The sequence below is a fragment of the Schistocerca gregaria genome, chromosome 1 (assembly GCF_023897955.1).
Source record: "Schistocerca gregaria isolate iqSchGreg1 chromosome 1, iqSchGreg1.2, whole genome shotgun sequence".
NCBI classification, from domain to species: Eukaryota; Metazoa; Arthropoda; class Insecta; order Orthoptera; family Acrididae; genus Schistocerca; species Schistocerca gregaria.
The window spans coordinates 455,015,366-455,034,668 of NC_064920.1; the positions used below are offsets into that span (position 1 = coordinate 455,015,366).

At 45.4% G+C, this 19,303-nt stretch overlaps 1 protein-coding gene across 2 annotated transcripts in view; it reads left to right on the plus strand.

Annotated features, from left to right (window-relative positions):
* LOC126352265 (exostosin-1) overlaps positions 1–19,303 on the plus strand; it is a 1,075,747-nt gene that overhangs the window by 883,277 nt on the left and 173,167 nt on the right. For both annotated transcript variants that reach the window (XM_050002675.1, XM_050002674.1), the window contains exon 2: positions 13,965–14,166. In XM_050002675.1, the coding sequence (XP_049858632.1) occupies positions 13,965–14,166 (202 nt within the window). The remainder of the gene's footprint in view (positions 1–13,964; positions 14,167–19,303) is intronic.

A 19,303-nucleotide genomic window follows, 5' to 3' on the forward strand; every position in this document is an offset into this window, starting at 1 on the left:
TCAGGAAAATTTCTCTCGAGTTAAGAAACTGATTGTCTGTAAGAAGAAAACTCTTACGACCGGGGCATAGGGCACATAGAAAGGACAAGCTCCCAATCAGAGAGGTTACGCTATGTGCTTTATTAGGAATGGTGTAATAAAAACACTGTAATAGCTACATGGGCTGCTATTGGGTTAGTCGTTGAAAAACACAAAAGCAACTTCTGAATATAACATACATTGTCACTGTCTCATAACTGATTACACTTCTTAATTATGTGTCCATAATGAAGCACAAATCACGGTGGGTCGTAATCTATTCTCTATTTGCGGGCATTTCGCAAGCTGTACTCCTGTCTAGCATTAACAATAAGAAAAGTTTATGATAGTTTAATGCCAAGTCTGAATGCCGGAGTCCTCAGAGACCCCGGTCAATGATACGAAGGCTTCGAGTTGACTGGCTGGTAGCTCAGGAGGATGGTGCTGACGAAGATGAAGAACAAATCTGAGGCCGGAGTTCTCAGGAGCCATGGTCGATGAGGCAAAGACTCGCAGTAAACCAGGTAGACGCTCCAGAGGATGGCGCAGAGGAAGTGGTCCTGCATTGGTGGCTGGTCAGCGTCTTCGTTCGGCTACTGAGGCCGACAGGTTTGGTGGCTTGGACCAAAGTGCCTGCCTGTGGCCGTCGGCATAAATACTGTAGTAGCAGCGACGAAATACACGATGGCCTGTTTGAGGACATGTGACCTGGCGGACGCAAGTAGTGCGGTGATTGTCACGCCTTCTACTTCCGACGAAGCCTCCTGTTGGCGACGCGGACGCCACTGGTCGCAGCAGCGGCAGCCTGTGACAACAGCACGTTGCTTTTATTGTTGCTGCCCTGGCCTGTTGAGCTGCGTTCTCAATGACACGGCGCTGAGTCTCCCGCGTTGTCACTGTTGCCATCCGAACTGTTTGGTTCGTTCTTCGATAACGGGACGCCGGAAGGCGTCCAAGTCGGCAACCCGCAGAAACCGTCTGTATTGCTTGCGGACTACGTATCCGGATACAGAAGGGAGGAAGCGACAGTTCGGGACTTACTACAGCTAAGTTTTACTTTGTTTACGTTTGAGCCGTACTGGAAAGTGCTGTTTACTACAAAAGGCATTTTCCGAGTTCCACTTTAGCTTTTCTTTATGTTCATATTACTTTAATTCTCCCAGAATGGACTCTCATTCGGCTCATCAAACCAAGTTTCTCGGTTTTCTTGCGTCTTTCTGCCAGCTGTCCAGTTGTGAATTTTCTGCCTAACAATTTTACTTTCTGCTCTGTCTTGTGCTATTGCTGTTTGCTTGCAGTTTTCTTTTTCTGCTCCGATATATTTTATTGTTTGTATTTCACCTTCATTGGGACATTCGTGTTGTGCCACAATTAGTCTAATCTGATTGGTTCCATTCTTTAAATATGTCCATAGAATATTTATTCCATTTCTTTATATACGAATAAATGTTGACTTACTTTTCTTTTTGTTTATTTGCTTTTATTATGCACACTGAAGGTAGAGGGGAGGGAAAAGAATGGACGGGGACTAATGATACCAGCTCCCTCGGAACTTCATGCGGGATCAGCGTCGATGATTGAAAATGTGTACTGGACCAGGACTCGAACCCGGTATGTCATGCTCACCAGGCAGTTGCACTGTATACAGATGGCGCGGCGGTAAACTGCGCTACCTGGACACGGTGTTTGTCGCAGATGCATGAACTATCTCGGCACCAATCCCAGCCGACTCACATTCCTACTAGCGTCACCTGTCTGCAGTCCCGATCCACGTCCTCCGTGCTCGCTACTTTGAGATTCCCGCAGGAGGTCGGACGTTATGTCCATCTTCACAGGTGGTGGTTTATTCACTGCCTATCGAGGCGAATCAATTATACGAATGCGTGGCGTCTGTTCTTTCGCCTTGATGTGCAAGGAAATCGTCACCTTGCGTGCAGATGCACAATTACGCCCGACCTCCTGCGGGAATCTCAAAGTAGCGAGCATCGAATACATGGGCACAGCTGCGGATAGGTGGCGCGCAGTGGAAATGTGGATCGGCCGAGAGGCGTGCCGAGATATTCCCCGCAATTACGATGAACACCGTGTCCAGGTGGCGCAGTGGTTAACGCACTGCCTTGTAAGCATAAGATCCCGTTTTCGAGCTCCAACCAGCCACAAATTTTCACTCATCGCCACTGATTCCGCATAAGTCCCCATGCAGCTGACGTTTTGTGGGCCACTGTCAGTTCTTGCTTTTCTTTTCCAATCGCGAATGGTCCACGGGAACAACGATGGCTGCTAAGACTTCGTATGAGGTCGAATCTCTCCAGTTTACTAACATGGTAGTGAGGTGTATGCAGGAGGAAGCAGCATGACACTCCTGAATGTCTGCCACTGGAGAGGGCAGAGTGTCTCTGTCACTCTTCCGCTACTTTCATCCACCCCCCCCCCCCCCCCACCACCACCTCACCATGAAGTTACGTAATATGTATCACAGCTGCGGACCCGCGTGGTGTCTGTTCTTTCGAACATGTTCTAAAGAACAGACACCATGCATTCATTTAAATTTAAATAAGAGATCACGAAGTTAAAATACATTTAATGTCGGAAAATTTGTGCTGCTGTTAAGGTCGTTAGAATGAGGCGCCGTCGTCGATAGTGACGTAAACATCACACACATCTTGCCGGGGCATCGTAGTTTCATTCGAGAGTCGCGTAAACAAAATACGTGCGTGCGGAAATCAGACCAGCTGCATGAATGGATTAAAGAGTTCCTAGGAAACAGAACACACTTCATTCTTAACGGAGAGAAATCTTCAGACTAAAAATTGAGTGTTACAGGGCCACTGCTTTTCGCAATATACGTGACTTATTGGATGACGTCAGAAGTTCCATTAGGCTTTCCACAAATGATGATGCTGTATGCAGTAAAGTCACAACGCTAGACGAATGGGCGGGAAATCTTGTAGAGTACAGCCACTTGGACAGCGATTGGCAGTTGACCCTCAGCACAAAGAAATGTAACGTTTCAAGCGTGAACATGCCGAAAACCCATTATATCATGACTGCATTATTTCAGAGGTAGTGACAATCATTAAATATCAGGGAGTACGCGCACGGACTGACCACGTAAACGTAATTGTAGGTAAGGCAGACGCCAGACTTTCTTTCGCAGTATCCTTAGGAAGTGCAGTGCACCCACAAAGGAAGTAGCTTACAGAACATTCGCTCGACCAATAATTGAATATTGCTCGTCGGTCTGGGGTCAGTACCAGATTGAATTGCTAGATGAAATAGAGAAGATCGAAAGTAGAGCAGTGCGTTTTCGTTATAGTTTCATTTAGTGAGCGCGAAAGAGCGACAGAGACACTCTGCCCTCTCGAGTCGCAGACATTCAGGAGTGTCATGCTGCATCCTCCTGCATACACCTCACTACCATGTTGGTAAACTGGAGAGATTCGACCTCATACGAAGTCTTACCAGCCATCGTTGTTCCCGTGAACCATTCGCGATTGGAAAAGAAAAGTAAGAAGTGTCAGTGGCCCACAAAATACCCTGCATGACATACCTTAACGTGGCTTGCGGAGTGCAGATGTAGGTTTAGATGTAGTTGTAGAAACTTCTAGGCGGCACTGAATTCAAATTGCCCTAAAGAAACAAAAAAATCTCACTGTTAGGTGTATTTTTATGTCATAATTACGTCTCAGGGTAGAAGAAGACATCTCACTGAATGTATCTCGCGCCGGCCGGCGTGGCCGTGCGGTTCTAGGCGCTTCAGTCTGGAACCGCACGATCGCTACGGTCGCAGGTTCGAATCCTGCCTCGGGCATGGATGTGTGTGATGTCCTTAGGTTAGTTAGGTTTAAGTAGTTCAAGGGGACTGATTACCTCAGATGTTGAGAACCATAGTGCTCAGAGCCATTTGAACCAATGTATCTCGTAAAGCTGTTTAACGACCGGAAAGTTACTTGAGGTGAAGAAGCTACCAGTCTCAACCTTCATTCGCCTCAACATGCGACTAAGAAAACCGCAGTTACATATCTCTTGTCATACTAATTTCGTCCCACTTTGTTGTGAAGCAACGTCGGTGGTCTAACACACAGATTTGTAAATACGTTATTATGTATAATAAGAGATCCCAAAAACAAAAATGGGAAAGAAAGCTGCTCATACGGAAACCGGAAATATTTTGGTTCTCATTTTAAGCAAAATTTGGTTACAAATTATAATTTTATATAACCAGTCATTAGAGAAATCTAACGTTAGTGTGATTGGACATCCGTTTGAGTTGTATTTCTTGACGGCGATACCATAAAAGACGAATAAAGAACAGTATGTTTAGCAGCTGTACTGAGTAGTTACATTTGCAATAAAAATGAGGCTAAGCTAGTTTGAGATTGTTCTTACGTCTGTTAACAAGAACTGTTTAAATGGTTCAAATGTCTCTGAGCACTATGGGACATAACGTCTGTGGTTATCAGTCCCCTAGAACTTGGAACTACTAACCTAAGGACATCACACATATCCATGCCCGAGGCAGGATTCGAACCTGCGACCGTAGCAGTCACCGCGGTTCCAGACTGAAGCGCCTAGAACCGCAGGGCCACTCCGGCCGGCTATACTCCCAAACTCACTTATCGAAACCTGTAGGGTACTTTCCGTTGACCGAAAATCATTAAATTTGGTAAGAAGCAAGGTTAAGAGCACATATAAACGGAGGAAAGCGTAAAAGTGTTTATTTGTAACTATATTGCAAGAAAAAATATTTTTGTAGTCATTTGTTATCCGACTTCTAACTTAAAACATTCTCGAAAATTTGCTACTCCCAAGAGCGATATCTCATCATTATCAATGTCGATAACAGTCGAAAATGCTAGAGATTGATAAACTGTTTGTACAAATAATTAAGTTTGTACGAAACCTTCGGTGCGAGTTCTTATCGGACGTGGCCAATTTTTTAATCTGCAGATGCTATAGATCCATATTTTCCAAAACGATTTCACATGTTCATTCTTGTTACAAGATTCCGTATTCAAGGCTTCATTTACACCTCACACATTGAACATTACGTACATTGGATTCCTATTTATTTTTTTCTTCTATGTGTGCATTTAAATTCCTAGCACACGGAAGACACGCTTCACAAAACAAAGTGGTATCGCGGGGAATGGAACCCGCCGTCCAGATTTTGGATTTCCATGAGTTTCCGGAATCACTTAAGACAATTGCTGGGGGTTTCCTTATGAGTGGACGCGGTCATTTATCTTCCTCAATACGAGCTTATGGACCGACTCTAAAGTCTTCATGATAGACGTGCCGTAAAGCTTTACTGTTTCTTTGTTACGACGCGAGATTATTGTCGGATGCTGTGTAATGCAACGTGTCGTTCCCTAATTGTTTTGGCAGATGTACATGAGACATCCGTCTGCGCATCGTAATGAACAGAGCAGAATCTTGTGCCGATCCAGCAGCCTGTACACGGGGATTCGCGAGGTTGTAAAAGCAAACTCGGCAGTAGGCGGGCGGTTGGCTGCTAGCTGCGGGGTTCTGCAGCCGCTTGGGGCCTGGCCTGGTCATTTCACGACGCCATGCATATTTATATCCACCCCCGCGTCAAAGGGAGTTTCATTGCCTCTTAAGAAGTTCCGCAGAATTTATGTAATTCGTATTCATTACAGTCTTTAGGGCCTTGTCATTTGCATAGCCATTAAATTTCGCAGTGTCTCCGGTAGGCCAGTAACCTTTAATTGTATTTGTCCGCTGCAAATGGAGATAACTTCTGGTTTCTCCGGTCGCCGTGTTCTCATCTCGTTTTAAACGCTGGTGGCCGTGTTTGAGATTACTATATTCGTTTCGCAGGCTGCCACAGCACCAGCTGGGCAGACAGCGATGAGCAACTCGGTGTTTCCGCGGTTCAGTAGCGGCGGCCTACACTTCAATTCTCACTAAAGTTAAAAGATTGTGTATCTCGCACGTGGACGGTGATAAACTGCAGGTTGTTGCATAAAGATTCATTCTATTTTAGAAGACCATATCATTTACACGATAGAATATAGAAACATCAAAACGAAAAGTTTACCTTGGCGCCGTTTGTAATGTGGTTGGTGGCAGAGGTGCCCTGGTACAGCTCGTTCAAGCGCTCGTTCGTACATTACCTAGTGTGCGTCGAACGAAGATAGAGATAACACACCAACAAAAGAAGTTTTCAGTTCTCCGATCCAACAGCTGCAATTCAGTTACAACTGGCATATGGATCTATGTGAGCACCACCTGTGGCCTATCTGATTTTTAATTTTATTATTACCCGAGACTCCGTCTTGTGCTTCTCTCTTTCCAACAACTTAACGTGAACTAAGATGGCACATGACAGCAGGGAAATCAACTACTCCAGGCGTGTTCGTAAAGGTATGACACAAGCTGGACTACCGTCTGAATGTTCGTTATACGTCCGGCGTAAGGCACGGTGTATGTTTGTGTAAGGTAAGTTATAACTTTATCCTAAATGTCACAGTAAAAAGATGCCACAAGGTTATGTGCAAACATGTGAAAGATGTACACTTTGAAAATCGAATGGTTTTTTTGCAAATAAAACCTTGCAGTTGTCTGCAAAAGTTGAAATTTGCCTCAAGTTTTTATCGTCATTCGTGTATTTATAAGATATAGTCTTCTGAAATGGGATAAATCATTTTGAAACGCCCCGTATTTTAATCCGAACGCAACTACGAAACTGCTGCACTGAGATAACACTCGGTGTTTGCCAAGCAATGCGGCCAGCTTAACTGTTGATGTGGCAATTCGTGCTTATAAAGTACAAGGAGTCCCTTGGCACCTATTGCTGTTAGCACTAAATCCGCCACCCGTGTGATTTATAGCATGTAGAACGTGCTTTTGCTACTGTTAAGGCATTTAATGTTCGAAGGACGTTTTGCGTTGTGATACGAACATGCTAGAGGCGGAATTTGTTTCTATTCTTCTTGAAGAGTGGTGAATGGTTCTAGCCGGCTGAATATGGAGAACTTAATTTCCTAGTAACAGCTACGTTCTGTTTTCTGTTTTATAGCACAGTAAATCTAGAAGTATTAAATTTAACTTTGTGCTGCACATGTATAAATTATCAACTCCATTGCTATACGAGGATGTGGATCGGTCGAAGGACCATAATGTGCAGGCTGCAAACAAATGTCATCAAGGCAAAGGGTGCAGCACATTGCAAAACACGATATCATCTATCAGTACAATTCGAGCAACAATGATATTTTGTGTTTCGCGATCTACAGGATATGCGTAGACGTTAGGAAAATTTCGTTGTGGTGATGGTGGTGGTAAATTCCTATAATACCAAACTGCTGAGGTTGTCGGTACCTAGGCTTGCACACTACTTTATCTAACTTAAACTAACTTACGCTGAGGACAACACACACACACCCATGCCCGAGGGAGGACTCGAACCTCCGACGGGGGGAGTCGCGCGAACCTTGTCAAGGCGCCCAGACCACGCGGGTATCTGAGGGGAGATAAAACTGGGGGGGGGGGGGCTGGGAATTAAATCAAAGTGCATGACGTTCTAGGATTTGTAAGGTGTGTAGGCCCAAGCTACTCATTGTTGGTAGGAGAATTTAATCTCGGTGTACAGCAGTTAAGAATTTCGTTATTATGAGTGTATTGTAGACCTTTTTTATGCTTAGTATATGGGAGCGGAGACACTGAAATCATCCTTGGTTTAACTGTTAGCTTGCGTTCTGTAATAGAGGAGAGGTCCCGAATGGAGTGAACGTCATGTTTGGTGAGACGCACTGTTCCGAGGTTGCAGAAGCGTGGCTGTGAGAATCTCGAAGTGCCAAGCAGCCAAGTTGCTAGTCAGAGAAGTTTCCAAAGTATATATAGAAGAGACATCGAAAACTGTCGGGTTTTCCTTTTAACTTACATCTTCTTCTATTTTAGTAACTTTTATTCTTTAAATTTGACGCCGTATATCAGGAGTATAGTTCCAGCCATTACTTGTAACAGTAATCACATAAAACAAAATACATTTTTTTTAGAGCAAAATTGCTTGCGGCTCTTTTGTTTGTGTTCTTTCTTTTGAAAGTCGATTTTAAGTTATATTTTTCGGAAGCTACTGCGCTGTGTACACTGTACTTCCTACCAGTGTTAACTATGTCCTGACGTTTCCCATTCTCTTACTGAGAATTGGAAGTATTGCTATCTGATTGATTCTGTACGAGTCCAAGAATGTACGTTTGGAACACAGCATTTCATAACAGTGAATAATGGACAGTGGGAAAACCTGAACAGAAGTGAATGGAAGCGTTTGAGTTATGATGGTACAGGGGAATGTCGAAAATTATGTGAAGTCATAAGATGTTTGAGGAGATTCTAAGCAGAATCGGCGAAGAAAGGAACATGTGGTAAACACTGACAAGAAGAAGGGATAGGGAGATAATATATTTCAAAATCTTAAATATGGCTGCCATTCAGAAGCTTTATAAATCTGAAGAGGTTGAAAAAACCAGTAAACCAGTTGCAAAACAAAGGTTTATTAGCCCTTGGCCTAGATTTAGATATTTTGTAAACATATCCATACTTACGCAAATATTTTATTCTGTGACTCCTGTTATAATTTTATTGTGATAAGAGTATTTACCAGTGTACCTGTATTCTGAAGTACGCCAAATGTAATCTTGCTGCTGTCTAAAGACATGGCATGTGATAATTCTTGTTTGTAAGTCAATTTCATGTATGAAAAGAGACGCTCGACTTCAGCTGATGTAATGTACCACCGTGTGATGTAACAAGGTCCACTCCCTCTGAAGAAGATAATTTTAGAAATATCGAAACCTAGGTCAAGGGCTAGTAAGCTTTAGGTTTGCAGTTGTTGGCTGATCTTTTCAACCTCTTCAGACAGGGCATTTGGTACGGCATCAGGGGTATCAGAGGGATCTGCAGAGGGCAACAACTGTAGCGCAAGGTAGAAATTGAAATACATCTAACAAATAGTTGACGGCTTGGGGTACAAGTGCTACTCTGGTCTAGATCCACACCGACACTCTGCAAATCATATTTAAGTGCCTGGCAGAAGATTCATAGAACCACCTTCAAAATAATTCTCTGTTGTTCCAATCTCGTACAGCACGCAGAAAACAACGAACACCTATATCTTTCTGTGCGAGCTCTAACTTCCCTTGTTTCATTATGATGATCGTTTCTCCCTATGTACGTGGGAGTCAGCAAAATATTTTCGCATTCAGAGGAGGAAGTTGTTGATTAAATTTTGGTGAGAAGATTCCGCTGCAACGAAAAAGTCTTCTATCATTTCAGTGACCATTTCTCCCCTACTTCGCGATAATACAAAACGTGGTGCCCTTCTTTGAACTTTCTCGATGTACTCTGTCAGTCCTATCTGGTAAGGATCCCACACCGCGCAGCAGTATTCTAAAAGAGGACAGGCAGCAGTATTCTAAAAGAGGCAGTCTAGGCAGTCTCTTTATTAGATCTGTTACATTTTCTAAGTGTCCTGCCAATAAAACGTAGTCTTTGATTAGCCTACCCCACAACATTTTGTGTGTGTTCCTTCCAATTTACGTTGTTCGTAATTGTAATTCCTTGGTATTTAGTTGAATTTAAGGCCTTTAGTTTTGACTGATTTATCGTGTAATCGGAATACAACGGATTCCTTTGAGCATTCATGTCTATAGATATGAGGATGTTGGGACCAGAGAGGCATCTGTGGTGCGTTGCATCGAACTAGTCGGAAGACTGATGATAAAAACAGAGCCTAAAGCCTTCTTATCTTATTCTCAAGATTCCTAAGCGACATAATGATGGTGGCAGCAGAACTGCTGCACGACGTTCATCGAATTTACGTTGTATCAATTCACCCAAAAGAATTTCGCAAGGACTACGCCGCTTTTCATTTAAGGTCAAACTTCATATGGATTACGCCGAACTGTTTCAGCCCCTCCGAGCTTGATATGGACTACGCCTAACTGTTTCAGCCCCACATCGTGTCTCTGAATTCGTTCGGTATCTGTTATCAATCCTACCTGGCATGGACTTCTGATCCTCAAGCAGTACTTTAATTCTTTGCTTTCCGGAAGCTACAGCTTCCTACTCCCGCCTAATGAACAAAGAATGAGCGTACTGAATACCAGAATAATAGTATGATTAGAGCGAAGAGTTTCTAGCAAACAGAGCACAGCATGTCATTCCGCACGGTGAGAAGTATTGAGACGTAAAAGTAACTTCGGGCGAGCTACAGGGAAGTGTTATCGGACCATTACCTTTTACAAAATATATAAATGACCTAGTAGATAACGTCCGAAGTTGCTTGAGGCTTTTCACGAATGGTTTTGTCACATAAAGAGAAGTAGCAACGTTAGAAAATTGTAGCGAAATGCAGGAAGACCTGCAGAGGATTGACTCTTGGTTCAGGGAGTGGCAACTGACACTCAGCATAAAAATATGTAAAGTACTGCGAGTACATAGACAGAAAGACCCATTATTGTACAATTACGAATTACGATCGAGTGAAGTTCATGGCGTACGTCTAGTACACAATCCATGACTGACGTAATTATTAATTAGTACCCAGATCTAACGTAGCACAAAAGTAACATCCAAATAATTTTTTGAATGCCAGCGCTTGATAAGGTAGTCCAACTAAAACTAGGGCTCCAATTTGGTGCTCGCAACGCAGTGCTAGATAGGCTAGGGACCTCTGCGATTCCATGGCTGCCAGCCAGGGTGGCCGAGCGGTTGTAGGCGCTACGGTCACAGGTTCAAATCCTGCTTCGGGCATAGATGTGTGTGATGTCGTTAGGTTAGTTAGGTTCAAGTAGTTCTAAGTTCTAGGGCACTGATGTCAGAAGTTAAGTCCCATAGCGCTCAGAGCCATTTTTGATTCCATGGCTGTCAGAGGGGCCAGCTCCCTCAGAAAGAATTCCTGTCTGCATTGGTGCAGTCTCGTACAACGCCAGCCGACTGATACACAGAGCGTACAATAATTGCATACACAAAATTTATAAATGTGCTAAACGAGATAAAACGACACATTTTTATGTGACAAATGTCACCATCCTCCATAGAGGTCCTTGGACGGTATGACGCTGGACTGCCCTTTAGCTAACGTTCACACTTGTTTCGGCTACTTCGTTTGTTACACGTTGACAGTGGAATCTGATTTGCAACGAAAGTGTGTGATATTGATAGCAAGAATAAGTTTTCATTACTGTGAGCAGTCTGCACGTCTCTGGACAAATAATTACATTATTACTGACTCTGTCGTGTTTATATGAAATTCTCTTCCAATTTTTACAAATTGTTGATGGTTGATTACACTTTAACCCATGACGGAGTCCCACCACACATTGCCGTTGATGTCAGAGAACATTTAGACGATGTTTTCCCAGTTGTGGGACTGGGAGGTGCGGTACGATACGGTGGCCACCATTGTCTCCCAACAGGATTCTTATGGACTTCTTGTTGTGGGCTAAGGAGGTGGAGACTAAGATAATGATCTACAATGAAGCGCCAAAGAAATGGTATAGGCATTCGTATTCAAAAACAGAGATACGTAAACAGGCAGAATTCGGCGCTGTGGTCGGCAGCGCCCCTGCAAGACCACAAGTGTCTGGCACAGTTTTTTGATCGGTTATTGCCGCTATAATGGCAGATTATTAAGATTTAAGTGACGTTGTGTTATAATGTGCGCACGACAGATGGGACACAGCATTAAGAGGTAGCGATGAAGTGGGTATTTTCCCGTACGACCATTTCATGAGCGTACCGTGAATAACAGGAATCAGGTAAAACATCAAATCTCATACATCGTTGCGGTCTGAAAGCATCCTGCAAGAACAGGATTAACGAAAACTGAAAAAAATCGTTCAACGTGATAGAAGTTTAACCCTTCCTCAAATTGCTGCAGCTTTCAATGCTGTGCCGTCAGGAAGTGTCAGCGTGCGAACCATTCAACGAAACGTGATCGACAGGGGCTTTTGGAGCCGAAGCCCATTCGTGTACCCTTGATGACAGCTGTACACAAAGCTTCACTCCTCGCGTGTGCCCGCCAACACCACCATTGTACTGTTGATGACTTGAAAGACATTGCCTGGTCGGACGAGTCTTGTTTCAGATTTTATCGTGCGATTAGACATGTACGAGTATGGAGACAACCTGATGTATCGAAGCACGCTGCATATCAGCAGGGGACTATTTAAGCTGGTGGAGGCTCTGTAATTGTGTGCGGCGTGTGCAGTTGGGGTGACATGGGACCCCTGATACGTCTAGATACGTCTAGATACGTCTAGATACAGATGACACGTACGTAAGCATTCTCTCTGATCACGTGCATCCATTCATATCCATTGTGCATTCCGAGGGTCTTGGGCTATTCCAACAGGACAGTGTGACACCACACTCGTCCAGAATTGCTACAGAGTGGCTCCAGGAACACTTTGCTGAGTTTAAACATATTGATGCCGGCAAACTAACCAGACATGAAGATTATGGAGCATATCTGGGATGTCTTGAAACGTGCTGTTCAGAAGAGACCTATACCCCGTCGTAGTCTTACGGGTTTATGGACAGCCTTGCAGGATTCATGGTGTCAATTTCCTCCAGCACTACCCCGGGCATTAGTGTAGTCCGTGCCAAGTCACGTTGGCGAACTTCTGCGTGCTCGCGGGGGCTCTACACGACATTAGGCTGGAGTACCAGTTTCTTTGGGTCTCCAGTGTATATCTCGTACTGAGGAGTGATGGAACACACTTTTACAACACGACTGTGTATTGCAATAACAAAACAAAGCATCCTTCTGAGAGAGAGAATATCTTCACAATTTGATATAAAAAAACACTCTGTCCAGGACAGTGTCTCCTGGAGCAAGGAAGAGAGTTCGGCACGGTCCTACTAGGCGAGGAGCTAGTAGGCAGCCGGTAGTAACTACGGCAAAGTGGCGTCTCGCGAGCGGATATTTAAAGCGCAGCGGCGGATATGGCTGAAGGCGAAAACGACAGGTAACTCTGCGGGCAGGTCAACGGTTTTGGCAGCAGCCACAGCAGGCGTGGATCCTTGCAGGTTCAAATGGCTCTGAGCACTATGGGACTTGACTTCTGAGATCATCAGTGTCCCAGAACTTGGAAATACTTAAACCTAACTAACCTGAAGACATCACACACATCCATGCCCGTGGCAGGATTCGAACCTGCGATCGTAGCGGTCTTGCGGTTCCAGACTGTAGCATCTAGAACCGCTCGGCCACTCCGTCCGGCGATCCTTGCCGCAACCTGAAGCGATTCTTCCTGTGGACGAAGCGCGAACGTATGTAGCTGCCCGCGGAATGAGACGGCGTGGTATCAAATGAAGCGTGACCGCGTGGACGTACAATAGTGCTCGCTGACCGTAGCGCTGCGCGCTGCGACTCAAACACCAGTTAGTGGCGAAACTGGTGCCCCCGGACACTCTGGCAGCTGCCGCATGATATTAACTACTAGGTGAGGCAGGGGCCATACTTGGCCCACTAAACGTACACGGAAATGTGATGGTCAAAGTACGCAGGGGGCTGCCCTGCGTACACTACAGATGAAACGCTTGGTGTACGAATCACCGATAGACGCTCCAGATGAGTTTGCCGCCCGTTTGGCTGAAGCTGCAGCCATTACTCATGAAAGACTTGTCTGTTTTGAGCGTGTTATACAGTCATTAACAATTAACACGCAGGTGTCAGTTGCCATTTAATGTAAACGGGCGATATTTTTAGTAGCGTGTCTAAAACAATACTCATCGCACAGTAGTTTGAACACCGCCTCTGAACTTCACTAACGTCAAAATGGTGCAGCTGTAACATTTTGTCAGAAAGATTGTGTTTACCTTTATCTCATCATTTGTTCTTGTTTCTTTGTACATGTGTGTGTTTACAAGTGCCTGCTGGTGGACATATTAACATGGGGTGTGGTGCGTGTCGGCAGGTACGACTACGAGGTGCTGCTGCAGAACTCGACGTTCTGCCTGGTGCCGCGCGGCCGCCGCCTGGGGTCGTTCCGCTTCCTGGAGGCGCTGCGCGCCGGCTGCGTGCCCGTGCTGCTCTCCAACGGCTGGGCGCTGCCCTTCGCGCAGGTCATCGACTGGCACCAGGCCGTCGTCTGGGCCGACGAGCGCCTCCTCCTGCAGGTAACGCACCAACACTCTGCCCTGCTCCGCTGTGCTCCGCTCCGCTCCGCTTCTCGCGTCCTCCCGCCAGATCGGACTGCTCTTGTATTGTCATCACGCGTTTCTTTTATTCCCTGCTCTCTTCTCCTGACTTTGATGAATTGACAAATACCTATTTATGCTCTTAACTGATGCAGCTTGTAGTGTTGAATTTAGTGAGGCCACACGCTGCGAAGCCATTTGCAGTTATTTTAATAGAGGTGCAATATACTCGCGAGGATTTACGTACACGGTCTCGTCACAGTAATGTGACACCCGCCCATATCATCGTCAACGTGCAGAAACAACTCTCACATGGCAGGTGGCAGTGCTAACACTGGTATATATATATATACTCGTAAGGCGTGTCGGGGAGACGCGCGGAGAACAGCAGGCGATTGGTTCATGCACTCATGCTGACTGATGTTCATCGGCGACCAACACTGGAATTTGTATGCCAGTACCGCAAGTGGAGCCCGCCCGGCTAGCCGCGTGGTCTAACGCACCGCTTTCCGGGTTGGGAACGACCGCCTGCCTGGTCCCCGGCACGAATCCGCCCGGCGGACTTGTCTCGAGGTCCGGTGAGCCGGCCAGCTGTGAATGGTTTTTAGGCGGTTTTCCATCTGCCTTGGCGAATGCGGGCTGGTTCCTCTTATTCCGCCTCAGCTACACTATGTTCTCCACGTACGCGTACACCACCATTATTCTACCACGCAAACATACGGGTTACACTCGTCTGGTGTGAGACATTCCCTGGGGAGGTCCATCAGGGGCCGAACCGCACAATAACCCTGGGTTCGGTGTGGGGCGGCGGAGGGATGAAGTGGGCTGCGGTAGTCGGCGTGGGGTTGCGGACCACTGCGGCTGTGGCGGGGACGGAGCCTCTCCGTCGTTTCTAGGTCCCCGCTTAACACACAATACAATACCGGAAACAGATGTGCGCTGAGTGGCGATAGGTGGCCTTTTCAGATAAATCCTCTTCTATTCCCCATCGCACAATGCTCATTGGCGTTTACTGCGTGAAACATTTGAAACCAAACACCCTGCAGCAACTGTCGGAGGAGGGAGCTTTGTGCTCTGGGTAAAGCTTTTGTGGCATTCCTTCGATGATCTCGTCAATCTGGAAGAAATAAGGTATCAACACTAGTATGAAGCGATCCTTGGGGACCATGTCCACCACCAACATGTTCCTCCCCGGCTCGATCTGATCTTCCTGCTGCACAGTGCATCGTGTCTCACGGCTCGCAGTATAAGACCTTGGTTCGAAGACCACAGGAATGAGCCAAACTCCTCGAATTTAAGCCCAATCGAGAATCTGCGGGGTACTTCGATCGAGTTTTTCGCGTCATGCCTCTTCATCCGAGAAACCTAGCGCAGCTGGCCAAGGCGCTGGGATCGGCACGACTCCACGAAGCTACTGGAACCTTCCAGAACCTCACTGACGCTCTTCCCGCACATCTCGCAGCGGTCCGCGCTGCAGTATATGTATCGTTCATCAGGCGTTTCACGGGTGGTCATATTAATGTGACTGGACAGTGTACAATACATTACTGTCGTTTTGTTACGATAAAGTGTTCTCCAAAACAGAACATATAGCTTAATTTCAGTCATTCTTTTCAAAAGAAAGTTACAAAGCAACTAAAATATACGCATCAAGCCGGCCGCTGTGGCCGAGCGGTTCTAGGTGCATCAGTCCGGAACCGCGCTGCTGGTACGATCGCAGGTTTGAATTCTGCCTCAGGCATGCATGTGTGTGATGTCCTTAGGTTAATTAGGTTTAAGTAGTTCTGAGTTCTAGGGGACTGATGACCTCAGTGTTAAGTCCCATAGTCCTTGGAGCCATTTTATACGCATCAACAAAAGAATTCCATCTTCCTTTTATTTCGAAATTCATTGCACAAAAAACATAACTGGTTCCGAGGCACGCCTATACTTTAATTTGCATTGTGTCCAGATCGTCACATAAAAGAAATTGTGGAACGACAAAATAATATGTTTCCGATGGGGATTTTTTCACAGCACTCCTGAGCAACGCAATACGGGGTGAAAAATCTCCTTACACGGGTGTAGACTCAATCCGTCCTGAAATACCTTCGATGACATCATCAAGGCAGTCCTGTTCCAAACTGTCCCACTCTCCAATGGCGATTCTGCGTAAGTCACGCAGAGTACGTGGTCGTAGTCACCGTTCAAACGATTCTCGTTTCAGTGAATCCTACACAAGTTCTATTGGGTTCATATCCGGAAAACAGTCAAGCCACTATTGCTTGCAGAATGTCATCCCTGTACCGTCCAGCAGTGAGATTGCTCTCAACAACCAAGTGAGCTGTAGAATATCATTTCACTGCCATCGCGTTGCTCATATGCTATGGGACAACGTGTTGCAGGCGTTCGGAAATACCTGGTTGTCTCCAGACACACAGTATGCTATTAACAGGGTGCAAACAGATCCCAGTTTCGTCCGTAAACATTACCACACGCCAATACTGGAGCGTCCATTCTGCCTGTTTTTTTGGCCATCTGCAACGGAATTGATGGTGGTGTGGTGTACGAGGCGGTGCTCGACATGATCATCGGGAATGGACATTCTAAAGCCGAATTCAGTTTTGGAGCACTCATCCCATAGCGCCTTTGACTCAAAAGCCGCAGATATCGAGTGCTTTGTGCACTTGTCAGTTATGGAGGAACTGTGGATTTTAAGTCTTTAACATTACCTGCCAAATGGAACAGATTCCGTGTCGGCATGATTTATTACTTTGACTCTGGTGCATAGGTCGAGCAACTTTCCAGGTGCGTGACATGATGATGTAGACCCGATCTAGAAAATGGTTCAAATGGCTCTGAGGACAATGGGACTTAATATCTGAGGTCATCAGTCCCCCAGAACTTAGAACTACTTAAACCTAACTAACTAACGGACATCAGTCACATCCCTGCCCGAGGCATGATTCAAACCTGCGACCGTAGCGGTCGTGCGGTTCCAGACTGAAGCACCTAGAACTGCTCGGCCACACCGGCCTGCGCAGACTCGATCACTGTTCTTAGTGGCATGATGGATGTTCGCTCTGCTATTCTGCAGATGTCTCTAATACGTCCCTACTTGGTGCTTTATTTTCAACTAAAATCCTGCAGTCCATTCGAATCCCAGGTTCAACTCGTAGGTGGATCTCATGGTAATTGTGTACATCTTTATTTCCGATTGGTACAGGAACTGTCACAACAACAACAGCAACAGACCTGGAAAGCATATCCGGGTTATACGTCAACCTTTTATTGAAATTAAATACATGCTCCTTATATTTCTGAAAATCTCTCAGGATTTTAGTTACTTGGGACAAATGGAATACTGCCAGATGGATTAGGATTAGAGTATTAAATACACGTCATTTCCATCTGATGATCGGGCTGTCAGCAACCTCAGCTGGATGGACACAACAACGGACAGTCGTTACCCGTCTGCTGTGTGGTGGCTGCGACCGGTCCGTGTCTTGAGGCTGCGCTCAGAACTGCACACGTAAGGACATATCTGCCAGCCATGACGCACTCACCATGACTGCATTCACACTGAAAGTACTGAACGACGTCGAATCTTCAGCTGACGTGGCTTCCGTCAATCCTACCTACGAAGTGCCTCTCGCGAAGCCTAGGTGCAAAGTATTACTCACTCAGAGTAAACATTTCCTAGAGTTCTGAACAATTTTCTGTGTCTGTGTGGGTCCGTATGATTGGCTAGCTTGGAATTTTTGTCTCGGCAATGAAGTTCTTTAACAGGAATTGTTGCATAACGTCCTCTTCCTTTCCACGTTAAGTAACTTCCATACTTGACAAGAAATATTTTCTCCGAAAGCATTTCACTGTTACTTCGAGGTATATTTTTTCCTTCCAGTAACTGTATGCTCCACACTGCCAAATCATTAAACATCTTTAACTTAGTCTTTATTGTGCAAATGTCTGCATCTCTACCTCACGCAAAGAAGAAGCGTCATGTGTTACCGAACAATGTCTGCAACAACTCTGACCAACGAACTGTCTCTCCTTTGTTTCGGCGTGTCTTGACCGACTGTTGTCCTACCTGGTTTACGTATTATCAGTGTTCATTGAGTTCAGCTGCAGTCACAGACTGTGCAGCTGGTCCCGGCGGAGGTTCGAGTCCTCCCTCGGGCATGGGTGTGTGTGTTTGTCGTTAAGATAATTTAGGTTAAGTAGTGTGTAAGCTTAGGCACTGATGACCTTAGCAGTTAAGTCCGTTAAGATTTCCCACACATTTGAACTTTTTTTATTTTTTTTAAGTTCAGCTCGGGACTCTGGGGAGGCTGGTCCGGCTGGTCCTTTCAAGGAATGTTATTTTCCACAATTCGTTGTCTCTCACATTCTTCTTCATACCATGGTGGATGTCATGCTTATAGAATCATGCTCTGCTAACTGCCGCTGAAATGAACGCAGTAGACAGTGCTCTAAATTGTGTTTTTCACATTTATTGCTTTCCTAAGCGCAATGAGGGACCACGCCATAATGGCGAAAAACACCCCATATCTTTGATCAGGTAGTTTATATTGGGACTAAATGTCTGCCAGAGTCGTGTGATGTTGACAGTCTATCTGCCGGGGTGAAGTGGAACAATTGTCTACCTGTTGGCGGTAGTGAGAGGGATTGGAGATGGAAGAGATGTAAGTTTGTCTGGGGATGAAGAACAATAGTTTGGTTGTTGGTTATTGGCAGGCGAAAGCACTGGAGAAAACTACCTAAGAGCAACTGCTGAAGGATTTTGGCCATCTCTACTGAATGTTGAAAAATCACGTGACAAGCATAGGGAAGGACACGATGGTAGAAGGCAAACAAAAGAACAAAGACGCGCAAGAAAGACACTAAAAAAATGGAGTAAGAGTTAATGTCGGAGGGAGGACTGCCAGAGAGAGAGAGGCAGTAACGGCGGATAGGAACAGGCAGATACAGATATTTTTCGTATTCCCTACCCCGTTACATAGATGACAATAGTATTAAGTAAATGAAAAAGTGTATATGCACAACTGGAAATAACTGAAATGTTGAAATTGTCTGTGGAGCACGGCACATACAGTACCAAACGTAAATGGTACGAAATCTTCGTTCTGGACTGTTA